Below are 14,868 nucleotides of genomic sequence, written 5' to 3'. Positions count from 1 at the left end.
AGACTATGTCTCTACCAGACAAATCATTATCGAAGGTAAGTAACTAGTTCATCTGACTGAGACTAGATGCCGATTTATTTCCTTATAATATATACCCAAGCAATACCATCCTCGGAGGACTGTTGCAATCTAGAAATCATACTAGAAAGTCCTGCATGGCCAAACAACCAAAGTAGCCGTATCTGTGGACCTGACTTTCCAGGCAGTAATGTTTAGTATCCGTGTACAGGGACGCTCACGTTGCTGCCTGAGAAATGTCCAGGACAGGAGCCCCCGTGCTAACACTGTGCTAGCAGCAGTTGCTCTGGTTGAGTGAGCACACAAACACCCTGGAGGTTGCTTCTTTGCCAAAGCGTAGCACATTTTGATGCAGAGAAGCACCCATCGTGATAGGGTACGCTTCTGCACCGCCTTACCTTTCTTCGCACCCACATACCCAAAGAGTTGGACATCCACATGGAAATCTTTAGTGCGATTAAGATAGAACGCCAATGCTCTTTTTGGATCCAGGGGGTGGAGTCTCTACTCCTCCTGAGAAGGATGTGGGGGTGCTTAAAAAGTAGGCAAATGGATGGACCCATGTGAAAAGGTGTGACAACCTTGGGAAGGAAGGAGGCCCTACTTTGTTAGGAGGTTCAGACGAAAACGGAGGGTTTGAAGACAGAACCTGAAGCTCACTCACTCTGCAAGCAGTGGCGATAGCCAGGAGAGAGAGTCTTGAGGGTAAGGAGTCGCAGAGGACAATTGTGTAACGATTCAAATGGAGCACACATTAGTTAAGTAAGGACAAGATTGAGGTCCCACTGAGGCATAATAAATAGAGTGGGAGGATACAGATGATTAAGACCTTTGAGGAATCTCCTCACAATAGGGGATTTAAAAAGAGAAGGTTGATCTGGCAATCTAAGAAAAGCTAAGATAGCCAATAAGTAGCTTTTAAGAGTTCCCAAGGCAGAACCCTGACGGGCTAAGAAAAGAATGAACAAAAGGCCCTCAGAAAGACGGGCGAGATCTGGACCATGTCAGAGAAATTCCCATGATGCTGTGCCCACTGAAACCTCAGTTCCCACTGCATAGCCTACATATGCCATCTGGCATGCATCACTAGCAGGATGCAGGAGGCCATGAGACCCAGCAGCCTCAGAGTCATTCTCACCGAAACCCAGGGTAGAGGCTGAAACATCTGAATCATAGCTTGAATATCCCTGACTCGTGGATTGGGAGGATAGTCCTGAAACTGCGCTGTGCCCAGAACAGCTCTGATGAAAGAGCGTCTGAGAGGGGGTCAGGTGTGACTTCGGCATGTTTGTAGTGAACCCCAGCGTATGCAGGCGGTTCACTGTAGTCTGAAGGTGGGAGATGATTTTTGGGGGCTTAACCACCTTCAACAGCCAGTAGTAGAGGTAGGGGAAGACTGAAATCCTCAACCTGCGCAGAAGAGCTGCAACCTCTGCTATCACTTTCATGAACACCGGAGGGGAGCTGGTAAGGCCGAAGGGGAGCATGGTAAACTGAAAGTTCTCGTGACCTACCATGAATCGTAGGTAAAGCCTGTAGGCATGCAAGACCGGAATATGAAAATTCCGTCTTGCAAATCCAACGCCACCATCCAGTCTCCTTGGTCCAGGGCTGAAGAGACCTGAGCCAAGGTGAGCATTTTGCACTTCTCCTTCCTGAGGAAGAGATTGAGGGTCCTGAGGTAGAGGATAGGACGTTAAGTCATTGTCCTTTTTGGGCACCAGAAAGTAGCGGGAATAACAACCACAGCCTACTTCTGGGGCAGGAACCCTCTCTACGGCCCCTTGGCCAAGAGAGCTGCAACTTCCTCGCAGAGAAGTGCCAAGTGATCCTCCATTAATTCACCAAAAGATGGAGGCATGGCTGGAGGGGAAGTCTAGAATGGGGGGCAGTAGCCCCTTTGGATGATCTGCAAAACCCACCTGTCCATCATGATGGCTTCTTAATGGGGCAGTTGATGGGATATCCTTCCACCAACTGGGCAGAGGTTGGGGGACTGACTAGGAAGGTTTGGAGGCTGCAGTGGGGGTGCACTGGGTAAACCTCTGGTTCCCTGTCCCACGAGCCCGTGGGATTCCACGTCCCAGGCCATGCAGAGACTGAACAGCGTGAGTGACACAGTGGCTGGGAAAGGGACGTGGCAGGGAGCCCCTCCCGTGGCCATGACAGGGGCGAAAGACGGACTGTTGTAGACGAGGGGCAGTGGAAAGTTCAAGGGACCGAGCCGTAGCCTGGGAGTCCTTAAATCTCTCCAGCACGAGTCAGCCTTATTCCAGACGAGATGAGAGCCATCCAAGGGCATGTCCATGAGGGTCTGCTGGACATCCCTCGAAAAACCAGAAGATCTCAGCCAAGTGGGGCTGTCGACGCAACCAAGCTACATAGAGGGTCGGTAGTGTTCAGCCCGAATGGTGAACTTGGCCACATCTATCCCGTCAGCAACAGCCTAAGAGATGATTGCACGGGCCTCCTGTGGGATCTGCAGCAGAACTTGTGCATCCCAAGATGGTCCAGTCATTTTTATTCCCTATCCGTAAGCAGAAGGGAATGCACCAGTTGACGAAGATGCCTTAATGACCAAGGTTTAGGCGCGGAGTGTTCGGTCAGGAATGTAGGGTTTTTCGGAGCGGGCAGATGACCGCGTACGATTGTCCTATTCACAGGAGCCCCTATGCTGGGTTTGGACCAGGTACCCAGAAGGACATCGATGAGGGCTTTGTTGAATCGAAGGAGAGGCTCTGAAGCAGACGCCCGGGGCTGAAGCACCTCCGTCGGAAGATTAGTCCTGATCGCAACAGTAGGCAGTTCAAGACCAAGGACCTCTGCTGCACTACTGACCACCATGGAGTAAGACACTCCCTCTGCCGTAGCCACGGTAGGAGGAGACAGCATGCCAGTGTCTGAGGAGGTATCAAGACCACTGGCCTCGCCCAATTCCTGATCCCAGTCCATGTTTGGCTCGTCTTGCTGGTATTCATAAGGGTCCAGCGACCCCTCCAGCCTTTCCTCGCATTCATACCCATAGAAACATATCCAACCTGGGACGGCTAGGCCCCATCGAAGTCGGAAGCGGTGTCGGCCGACACCCAACGAGTATCAGGTTGACTTCGATTGTGGGCCCATCCGATGTCAGGTGCGTCGACTACTTGGCCTGCACCAGGGAAGGTCTCAGTGGTGCATCCGACGCGGATCCGCGCAGGCTCTCGGTGGCCGGAGCTGCCAGCACGGAACACAAAAGGGCATCCCCCTCTGACTTCCCAGGCCCTGTAGGTGCCCCGGGTGGGCGAGGAGGATAGACTGCCAAAAAATTAGGCACATGGCCTCATAAAATTATTTTAATTGGTGTCGCTCTGGCTCCCGAAAAGTCAGGGAGACGCAGAGCAGACCCAGTAGTAGGCTTCACGGACATAGGCCTAGAGCGTCAACAGTCTTCCCGTGTTGCATCGTCTGATGGGGTGAAGTCGAAGAATGCTTGGCTTTCTTCAACTTGTTCTATTTCTTACCCAAATGTCCCAATGACTTCGAGGATGACGAGTGGCGGTGACTCCTTGGCCAGTCTCGAGACCTTTCGAGAGAGAGAGAGAGAGAACGGGAGGGATGCAGAGTCAAGCGCCAGGCCGCTATTAGCTATAGGGGCTGCTCCCTCAAAGCCTTAGGATGCATGGCCTGGCACTCTGAGCAGGACTTCAGGTTGTGCTCCAGACACCACAAACAGACCTGATGCGAATCAGTCACCGACATCATTCGGTGACAATCCTCGCAAGGCTTAAACTTGGTCTTCGGGGACATCCTTAGATACACCAACAGTTACCACAAAATTTGACAAAAGTGTTGAGGCCGGTCAAAAAGTGACCAGGATAGCTCTTCTCCAAATCAGCACATGGCGCGGAAAGAAAAGAACTGCCGTCACTTCGCCGAGGTGGCGCCTATATTCGACCCTGATGTCCAATGCCATCTAACGGCGCGCCAGGGTACTGCTTGAAGAAAAGTCTCCGGATCCAGTCTGACACCTGGGGGAAATTCTAAGGTAAGGAATCTGCAAGTAGAAGTCTCTATCACACCAATTTACAAAAATAACAGGTATCTTTATAAATATTTTCGCACCACAATCGATTCAATCAGGTATGTTTTGCAAGAACAATCTTCCCAGTTTTGAAAAGTCGATACAATTTTTAGAAGCTGCAACGTTATCCTGTGGAGGAAAGACAAAGATGGCAAACGACCATCTACAGCGACTTAAGGGACCAATCTCCTGGATTTAAGGTAAGTATTGGGCAAGGGTCAGGACAACACCAACAAGTCACACCCGGTGACTCTTGGGCGGCTGGGTGCAAAGATGTAGTCCAGCGTCGGGTGCCCAATGTTAGTTAATGGGGATGGGTCAGGATGAAAAGAGGCTGCAAGTGAGGGCTGGGGGTCCAGTCCAGTTGAGGAGAAAACAACAGGTAGGTTCAACTCTTGAGATGATCAGGGGCCTGGTGGCACCTTGGATCCTCTTCTCCATGGGCCAGAGGCAATAGGTGCAGAGGTGCCTTGAGGCGTTGGGTTTTCTCCCCCAGAGCACTAGTGCTTGAGGGGGGCTTCATGCAGAGGCTGCAGGCGGCATCAGTGAGTCCACAGTGCACAAGTCTAAGGTGGCCTTTGTCTCTGGAGGACCGAGGGACCATGTTGGCACTCTTAGTCCACTTCAACTCGGGCTGGGTTGCACGTGGGCAGTGATTTTTTCAGGTGTGTTTTGCAGCAGTCTGGAGCCCTCGCAGTTCTTCTTGGGGTGCCTGCAAGATGTAGGGAAGCCACTCTGCTGCTTCACAGGGGTTCCTGGGTCTTTAGTTAAGGCAGACAGTACTCCCAAGCTTTTGGAGGCACAAAAGCTGCAGGACAAGATGACTTTGGAGCAATTCAGCAGGCGCAGCAGAAAGGCTGGCAGGGCTGGGCCCACTTAGGTGCTCCTTCCTTTGCTTTCGCGGCTCTTGAGTGTCCTTCAGAGGTCTTGATTCCCTGGTGCCAGGGGCTCCCCTAAATACTGAATATAGGAGTGTTTCAGGAAGTGTATGGTAGAAGCCAATAGACTACTTATCCCTGGGGTCACTACATCCCCTATTTGACCATTTCCTAAGGGAAGTGGGCATAACCCTGTCCCAGAGTTCCTAAATCTGCCAAAATGGCATATTTCTAAATGTTGTGCCCATATCAGGCAGTACACCTTAAAGGTTGGGCTGACCTGAGAGGTAGACACACCTCTCTGAATACTAACATTTCTGCCCGGCCAGGTGCCAAAAGGACCCAGGGGCAGTGGGGGTCTCTCCTTTGAGTGAAGTCAGATCTGCATACCAAGGGAGATAAGCTTCTCTGAAGTCCCCTACCGTGGAATGCAGATTCGCAGGTCATCCTGTTGGGTGGGGTGTGTAAACATCTCTCCCAGAGCAGGCTTTGTTTCTGACCTTGCAAGAGTAAAGGCTGTCACCCTTGGGTGGCTAGAATCATGTCTGGTGTTGGCAGGCTGGCTGAAACTAATCAGTCCGCACACTGGTAGTTGGTAGGTTTTCAGGGGGCACCTCTAAGGTGCCCTCTGGTTCATGTAGTAATCTATCACTGGCATCACTGAGGGTTTATTAATACGAGATGTTTGATACCAAACATCCATGTTTTCAGTGAAGCCATCATAAACTAGAAGGGTCACCCACCCATACCAAGATGGTTAAAACAGTCGCAGTGTAATAAGGATTTGAAGTTGACCTGAATCATGGTCATAACTACAATAAGGCGAGATTAATAAAACATATACAATTATCATATAAGCCCAATAAAAACCTTTATCAAAAGTAAATATTTGGCATGAGACTGTAATGCTCAGAACAGCCTCTAGAGGACACCAAAATGAAAATAGCATTTGTAAGAAACATGGTCATGTTACCACATAGTTAGCCCCTAAGGACATAACCACATGAAAAGAAAATGACTGAAAGTATTGCCGTATAGCCATATATGTAGCCTCTACAGGGCATAGTGCATTACACATTTTCAGGGTTAGCAAGCCTACTGCAATGATAATACAAACAAGACCCCTAAAACACAAAATACTCTCAGCTGTAAAACAAATGTTCCAACCATGAGAGAGGTTAAAAAGACACTGAATGGAGGGAGGGGTTATTATTTTGGGGTCCCGGTTAGGGACCCAGATATTGTCTAGACAGAAAGGGCACGTTGTGGTGAAGGTTTTAAAGGTGGTCCCATTATCATAGGACCACCACAGGCTGAGTTATGAGCAAAAATGTTATGTAAAAGAATGCCTGCAAAGAGTCATGTAACCATATAATTAGCCCGTTGAGGGCACAACCCCTTGAAAATAGAATGGCACAAAGTAATGTAGTGCAACCATATATTCAGCCCCCAAAACGCACAAGGGGTTATTACAACTTTGGAGGAGGTGTTAATCTGTCCCAAAAGTGACGGTAAAGTAACAGATATACCACCAGCCGTATTACGAGTTCCATAGGATATAATGGACTCGTAATACGGCTGGTGGTATATCCGTCACTTTACCGTCACTTTTGGGACGGATTAACACCTCCTCCAAAGTTGTAATAACCCCCATAGTGCCTTACACATTTTCAGACCTAGGAGGCCTACTGCAATACTAAGGCCTTTGAAAAAACAAACAACTTTAAGCGGTAGAAGAAAAGTTCCAGCCATAAGAGAGGTTAAAAAGAGAAGGAACGGAGAGAGGGGGTTATTATTTTGGGGTCCCCACTAACCTGGTGTGGCGACCCAGAGATGATCTAAACAGAAAGAGTGAAAGTTTTTGGCGGTGGTCCCTTTGTCCTAGGACAACCTCAGGCTGAGTTACGGGCAAAAATGTTTTTAAAAAAGAATACTTTATGGTGCAACTTTTCTCGAGTGCAGTGAATATTGTAGTATCGGCTCTCCTGTTGTGCCGGGAGAGCCCTGATGCAGATTTTTTTTTTTTTTGTAAAGCATTTATCAATTATAAGTATTTTTCGGAAAGCTATGGCATGTGAAAGGGACAGCCAACAGAAATGACTCATTATGTGTCAGTCTGAACAATGTGACCAGTGCTCCAATACCGCCGGTGGAGTTTGCGCTGTTGGTTCTGTGAGCACTGTGGGGGCTATGGCTGCCATGGAGCACGAAGGGGGAGAAACAAAAGAAAAAATATTTCACCCATGCTAAAGTATATCGGCAATCGTGCAATTATCCATGTAACAGGGTCAGTCTGCAAGGCGGTAACAAAAACGCCCCAAGTTGGGGCAAACGTAAAGCAATTACCAATGACATCAAGGGATTTTTGAAAGGCAAGTCCACGAATGAGTGAAAGTGATGGACATGAGGTGAGCATGGTTAAAAGCCAACAATACTTGCAACAGGTCAAAGTGCTTGCACGCTTAACCTATCTATAAAGGGCACTTTCCTGCATGTGGTATAACATTGGTTGGTGTAGAAGATTGGTTTCTGGGCATTAGAGAATACTTGGTAGCTTAGAATGGATAATGGCACAGTAACGAAAGCTTTGGGGAAGGCTTTCTTATTATTATCCATCTCCCAATAGTTCTTGGGAACCTGAGCTTTAAAAAATAGAATGTTTTTGAGGCACCATTAGGCATGTCCCTTACTTTATAAGAAAGCTTGGTCAGATGCTCAATGCATTATCCTCATGGCCCAATAACTCGTGGTTGTATAAACACACTCTAGGTGAGAGTAATCCTCAGAGGTGCTCCTCTGTTTGAATTCCACAAAAGCTTTTTAGCCCTTCAGTTTCTTAATGAACAACAATGAAACCTCTCTTCCCAACATAGACTAGCATTACATAAATGCTAGTATTAAACCTATAGCCAGCTCGTATATAGATGTACAAGTGCTTAATAGTTTTTTTTTAACTCCCCTACTCAAGCAATAACAGTCTGATGGAATGGTGCCTAGGGGAGGGTTTGTTGTAGGACCACGCTGGCATTTGTGAGAGTGAGTTCAAATCACTCTAAAAATAACACTCTAGTGTGATTTTAATTTAAAGATTAAAAAAATTCCATATTTTTCAAACCAAAAGATTCCCTGTCAGACGTAGGGGGTATATTCAGATAACATGGATATTATGCTAATCTAATTACAGTGAACAACATTCTAGAATATATGCTGAATAAACAGGGTCAAGATGTGTGTGTATTAAAAAAAAAAAAAGGAAAAATGCACATTAGCTTGTGTGTCTCAAAGCACCTAACTAATATCGTGTTAAAGCAGTCAAAATCCCAGGCCCAATATAATGGAATAGCCATGACAATATACAACCAATAAAAAGGAAATACTGAAGCTACATCAAAGTGAACTACCATGTCTATCACTTTAAGACTGTTTATCGAGTACCTTCCGTTTTTCCACTTACGTTAAATTTCTGGTAGTCATTTCTAGCCTGATTTTAGCCATCACAATAAATTACCTTCTCTCCAAAATACATGCTCTTGGGTTTGTTGACATTTCTAATGTGTGGTTCCTGATCTCGAAGTGACTGGTCACCCTAGCCTAACATTAACGTATTCCTGTAACCTCCTAGGGAACCAGGTTTGGTCCTTCCTGGTTATGTAAGTAGACAAATGAATATGTGTGTGCCACATTGGTAGATGTACCTAAAGTTAAAAAAGGAGAGATAGAAAGTGATGGAGAAGGAGAAGAGAAGAAAGAAGGAAGAGAGGTAGGTATATAGAAAGTGAAGGAAGACAGAATAAGAAAGGAAGAAGAGCAGTGTGTGGAAACAATGAAAAGGAAGAGAGGGAAGAGACCAAAAGAGGGGAAAGAGCAAGAGGGTAGAAAGAGAGTTACAAAAAAAAAAAAAAAGGAGAGAGGGAGAGGTAAAAGGAGGAGGGGATGAAGGAGGAGAGAGCAGAGGGAGAAAGAGAGGTGCCCTAGATGGCCATAAAATAGACTCTTGTAATATAAACACGTGTAAAATTGTTAGCTTCCAGGAAACAGTCTATGTTTACAAGAACTGAATTAACTAACAACACACAAGGGTCAATGTAAAAACGTTTCGGTTAACACAATTATGTCTTGTAATAAGGTTTCCAATAGAGCACACTTAACAGTAAAGATAATGGCTAGTTTTTCTGCTTACCTTTAAGTTCATCTCTTGTGAAAAAGGCGGCAAGACAATCCTGCAATGTGACAACAGGGCCCCAAAACCAGCTGAAAATGGATAAAACAATCACTGTAAGTCATCAGTGAGAGTTGGTGCAAAGTGCATTAGAGTTCCACGTACATGAAATACCTTTTAAAATACTCCATAAAAAATGCAATCCAGCCTTGTGGGGCATATGCTTCTCCACAAGACCCAGCTTTGACCAGAGAAGATTGATGGCTAGAAGAATGCAGCTTTGCGAGGTCTTCTTTTCCAGGAATAGGCAGAGACAGATCCTGGAATGTTTCCAGTGTTACAGATATCTGAATTGGAGACAAGCAGCAGTTATGTACAGGAGGTGTATATTGAAACAGAAGTTTATATATTCAAGATTCAGAACCTCAAAATATATTACTGAAAAAGACCCTTTATAAAACCCTTTCAAATGAATGGGGTGCATTTGGCAGGGACCTACACCTTTGTAAACAAGAGCATGCTATAAGGAGATGGAACACAGTATCACTAAACTGACCCAAAGGAAACATTAGTAACTTGAGATAGCATGAAAATAAATGCTTAATTTGGACAAAGATAAAAAAAATAAAAAGGATTATTGATTTGCTAGAAGACAACAGACACAGAAACAAATGCAAACAGACTGATTGGCTAAGAAAGTAATTACCTATAAAATATGGTCCCAGGATGAATTTATACCCATGGGGAACAATATGTCACGACGGACAGCAGCCATTGGAAATAAAAAGCATCACAAATTCTATGCCAGACCAGTTTCTAGACAAATAAAATCATACCAGAGAACACAGCACATCTCTTCAGTGTTTTTATATTACATGTAATGTTTCACCTTCACGCAAAACCAGCAACTATCGATCCTATCTAAGGTGCACGAGGTTTATTCCCAGAAGCTAAAACTCCCACATAAAAGCCAGATGTTTGTATCCTTTCCATTAAAGTAACACAGCTACCACTGAAGTGAAAAGCATTATATTTCCAAGGAACCCGAGTTACAGTAGCTTTCACCTATTTATCGCCTAATTATTTATGACCGTGACACAAGGACTGGATGAGAACAACTGAAGTCCCTGGAGGTACTACATGACGGTGCAGCTTGTTCAGCATAGGTACACAGAATAAAGATAGCTTGCAGAAAAAACATAGTGTAGTTGGCACAAAAAAGGGAGTGAGTTAGAGCCATCTAAATCACCGGCCTGAGGGCTCTTCCAAATGCTGCTTCTCCATAGCAATTGACAAACACATAATTCAATTTCTGGAGCCGATAAAAACACTCACTTAAAACTGTACATTCAAGTCTAATCATTTACATTGAATGCTCACCCAGAAGATGAAGCCTAATGCAATAATGAGTATTTCGAAAGGCATATTAGACTGTTCAGGAAGACATTCACAGGAAATTAAGCAAACCTTTTTTACTTCTGTTGAAGATCAGTTTGGTGGTGGGCTAGAAACCGCTGACCAGTCTTCACACAGTGAAGTGACAAAACAAGCTCCTGGCTACTTACAACTCCTTGCAACTTATTCTACAGAATGGAAAATAGCAGTACTGTCAAAAGGTGCACAAAGCTTTTTGCCAGCAACTGACTTTACCTTGGTGAGAGGGAGTATTTCATTCTGTACTGTATGGCATGATTAAGATAGCAACTTTAGGGCACAATCATTTGCTCCATGAGAGGGTAATGCATTGGCCCTCTAGGCACAAATAGGATGTTTGTAATTTGGTAATCTGAGAAGGAGGTCGGTGGGTGAGGGCAATGTCCTCAGATTGCTGGTCATTATTGATGGAGAGCAGGTCTACACCAGTTGCCTGAGGGAATGTGATGTGACAGGAAGCTGTAATGCTATGTGTATATAACCACCAACTCCATCTTGACTATTGACTCCATTTTGTGATGTGCTTCAGTTGCTGTCACAGCAGCGCAGGGTTTTTCTACACAAAAGTTGTTTTCCACACGTAAAGAGTTTTTGCTTTTCTCACCAGAACAGGGTCATACCATGCTGGAACCTAGAGGATGCAGATGAGATACGAGTGCACACGGCCAATAATGTTTTCATCAGAGGAAGGTGCAGCTCTGTCCCCGAAATGCGCACTGGGGCCTGGCCAGTTCTTTTGTGCGTTTTCGACACAGACAAAGTACAGCCAATGTTTGATTGCACAACAGAGGGGAGGGTGCTCTAGAATGCTCTCCTAGCTTGTTTAAGGTATAAAAGACAGGGAGACTTTGCACTAAGACAGGAACTCACTTGTGGAACGGATGCACTGCCCGGAATATTTTGATCCCATGTGGTCCCCTGCCTTGGCGTATGAGGGTTCCCCGGTTTGCTGTGCTGGGAGGATAGATATTGAAAATGTCACTTACCCAGTGTACATCTGTTCGTGGCATGTTCTGCTGCAGCTTCACATGCTATGCATACTTCTGCCATCTAGTGTTGGGCTCGGAGTGTTACAAGTTGTTTTTCTTCGAAGAAGTGTTTTCGAGTCAGGGGATCGAGCGACTCCTCCTCTTCGGCTCCATTGCGCATGGGCATCGACTCCATGTTAGATTGTTTTACCGCAGAGGGTAAAGTAAGAGTGATAAGAGTATAAAGAAAAGAGATGTCCATGCTAATGGAATGTTAAATATATCTATATATATATGTATACTCATGTGTACAAGTGTTGCTTAACTTAAACGACTACAGGCTTCCGGGGAGGTGGTAGGGTGCATGTCAATCTGCAGCGGAACATGCCACGAACAGATGAACACTGGGTAAGTGACATTTTCCGTTCAATGACCTGTGTAGCTGCAGATAAACATGCTATGCATAGACTACAAAGCAGTTAGTCCTCCCATAAAAGAGGTGGTTAGCCTGTAGGAGTTGAAGTTGTTTGAAATAATGTTCTTAGTACAGCTTGACCTACTGTGGCTTGCTGTGCTGCTAAAACATCTACACAATAGTGTTTAGTAAATGTATGTGATGTTGACCAAGTAGCTGCCTTACATATTTCAGTCATTGGTATGTTTCCTGAGAAGGCCATTGTAGCACCCTTCTTCCTTGTGGAATGTGCCTTAGGAGCAACTAAGAGTTGTCTTTTAGCTTTAAGGTAACATGTTTGGATGCATCCTACTATCCATTTTGCTAAAACCTGTTTTGAAATGGGGTTACCAGTATGAGGTTTTTGAAAAGCTACAAATAGCTGTTCAGTTTTCCTGAATGGTTTTGTTCTATCTATGTAGTACATTAGAGCTCTTTTAATGTCTAATGTATGTAGAGCTCTTTCGGCCACAAAATCCGACTGTGGGAAGAAGACTGGTAGTTCCACTGTTTTATTGATATGAAAAGGAGATACTACTTTAGGAAGAAATTTAGGGTTAGTTCGTAGCACGAATTTATGCTTGTGTACTTGTATGAACGGTTCCTCAATAGTGAAAGCTTGAATTTCACTAACTCTTCGCAATGATGTAATTGCGACTAGGAAGGCAACCATCCATGTTAAGAACTGTATTTGACATGAGTGCATAGGTTCAACTGGTGGGCCCATAAGTTGCGTAAGCACTATGTTTAAATTCCACAAAGGAACTGGAGGTGTCCTGGGTGGAATGATGCATTTGAAGCCTTCCATGAAGGCTGTGATAACAGGTACTCTAAATAAAGAGCTGTGCTATATATTTTGCAAATATGCGGAAATTGCAGTGAGATGTATTTTTATGGAAGAGAATGCCAAATTTGATTTTTGTAACCGAAGTAAATAGCATACAAGATCTTGTATTGATGCTGAAAGAAGGGCAATTTGTTTAGATTGACAGTAATATACAAATCTTTTCCATTTGTTCGCATAGCACTGTCTAGTACTGGGTTTTCATGCTTGCTTAATTACTTCCATTCATTATGTTGGTAGCTGTAAATACACAACTTCTATGACCTCAGGAGCCAAATCACCAGATTTAGTGTGTTGAGATTTGGGTGCCTGATCTGCCCTTTGTTTTGTGTTAACAGGTGTGGTGTGTTTGGGAGATTGGGAATGTGGTACGACTGACAGGTCTAATAGTGTTGTGTACCACGGCTGACGTGCCCACTTTGGCGCTATGAATATCAGATTGAGCGTGTTTTGACGCTATTTGTTGACTAGAAATGGAATGAGTGGGAGAGGGGAAAAAGTGTAAGCAAATATCCCTGAACAATTGATCCATAGAGCATTGCTCTTGGATAAGGGATGTGGGTATCTGGATGCGAAGTTTTGGCATTTTGCGTTTTCGCTGGTGGCGAACAGATCTAGGTCTGGTGTTCCCCATTGTTGAAAGTATTTTTGAAGTACTTGAGGGTGAATCTCCCAATCGTGTGTCTGTTGATGATTTCTGCTGAGAACATCTGCTAATTGGTTGTGTATACCTGGAATGTATTGTGCTACCAGGTGAATTTGGTTGTGTATTGCCCATTTCCCAATTTTTTGAGTTAGGAGGGAGAGTTGGGACGAATGTGTCCCTCCCTATTTGTTTAGGTAAAACATGGTGGTCATGTTGTCTGTTTTGATCAGGACATTCTTGTGAATGAGGAGAGGCTGAAAAGCTTGCTTTGAGTGCTAGGAAGGCAGCTAACAACTCTAAGTGATTTATTTGTAGCTGTTTGTGTTGGGCATCCCATTGTCCTTGGATGTTGTGATTGCTGAGGTGAGCTCCCCAACCAATCATTGATGCATCTGTTGTAATTATGGTCGGAGGCACAGGGTCTTGAAATGACCACCCTTTGTTTAGATTTGTGGAATTCCACCACTGAAGGGACATGCATGTTTGGCGGTCTATCAACACTAGATCTTGAAGTTGACCCTGTGCTTGTGACCATTGTTGTGCAAGGCACTGTTGCAAGGGCCACATGTTTAGTCTTGCATGTGGAACAATTGCAATATATGATGCCATCATCCCTAATATTTTCATGACCAATTTGACAGTGTACTGTTGACCTGTCTGTATTTGTGCTATTGTATTCTGGAATGCTTGTATTCTCTGCGTATTTGGACTTGCAAGCACTTTTTGAGTATTTAGTATTACCCCTAAATACTGTTGTATTTGCGCAGGCGGTAGTTGTGACTTTTGGTAATTTATTGAGAACCCTAGCGTGTGCAGGGTTTGTATTACATAATGTGCATGGTTTTGACACTTCGTATGACTGTTTGATTTTATCAGCCAATCGTCTAGATATGGAAAGACATGTATGTTTTGTCTTCTTAGGTAGGCTGCGACTACCGCTAGGCACTTTGTGAATACCCTTGGAGCTGTTGTTATTCCAAAGGGTAACACCTTGAACTGATAGTGCTTTCCTTGAATGACAAACATGAGATATTTTTTGTGCGCAGGATGGATGGGTATATGAAAATACTCATCTTTGAGGTCTAATGTTGCCATGAAATCGTGTTTTTGAAGTAGTGGGATAACCTCCTGTAGGGTTACCATATGAAAGTGTTCTGACAGGATGTAAAGATTGAGGGTCCTGAGATCTAATATTGGCCTTAGGGTGCCATCCTTTTTGGGAATGAGGAAATACAGTGAGTAAACTACCGCCCCCACTTGATTTTGTGGCACGGCTTCTATTGCTTGTTTGAGTAATAGAGTTTTGACTTCTTCCTGTAACAGAGCGATATGGTCTGTGGATAGTTTGTGTGGTTTGGGTGGAATGTTTGGTGGAGTTTGTATCAATTCTAGGCAATAGCCATT

The 14,868-nt window shown here is 44.7% G+C and overlaps 1 protein-coding gene across 3 annotated transcripts in view; it reads right to left on the bottom strand.

The window, feature by feature from the left end:
- Positions 1-14,868, bottom strand: part of USP33 (ubiquitin specific peptidase 33) — a 399,453-nt gene that overhangs the window by 188,171 nt on the left and 196,414 nt on the right. For all 3 annotated transcript variants that reach the window (XM_069232248.1, XM_069232249.1, XM_069232250.1), the window contains 2 exons: positions 9,293-9,465; positions 9,140-9,210 (listed from right to left, as the gene is read on the bottom strand). In XM_069232248.1, the coding sequence (XP_069088349.1) occupies positions 9,140-9,210; positions 9,293-9,465 (244 nt within the window). The remainder of the gene's footprint in view (positions 1-9,139; positions 9,211-9,292; positions 9,466-14,868) is intronic.

Source organism: Pleurodeles waltl, chromosome 4_2 (assembly GCF_031143425.1).
Source record: "Pleurodeles waltl isolate 20211129_DDA chromosome 4_2, aPleWal1.hap1.20221129, whole genome shotgun sequence".
NCBI lineage: Eukaryota > Metazoa > Chordata > Amphibia > Caudata > Salamandridae > Pleurodeles > Pleurodeles waltl.
This window is presented reverse-complemented; position numbering and strand designations above follow the sequence as displayed.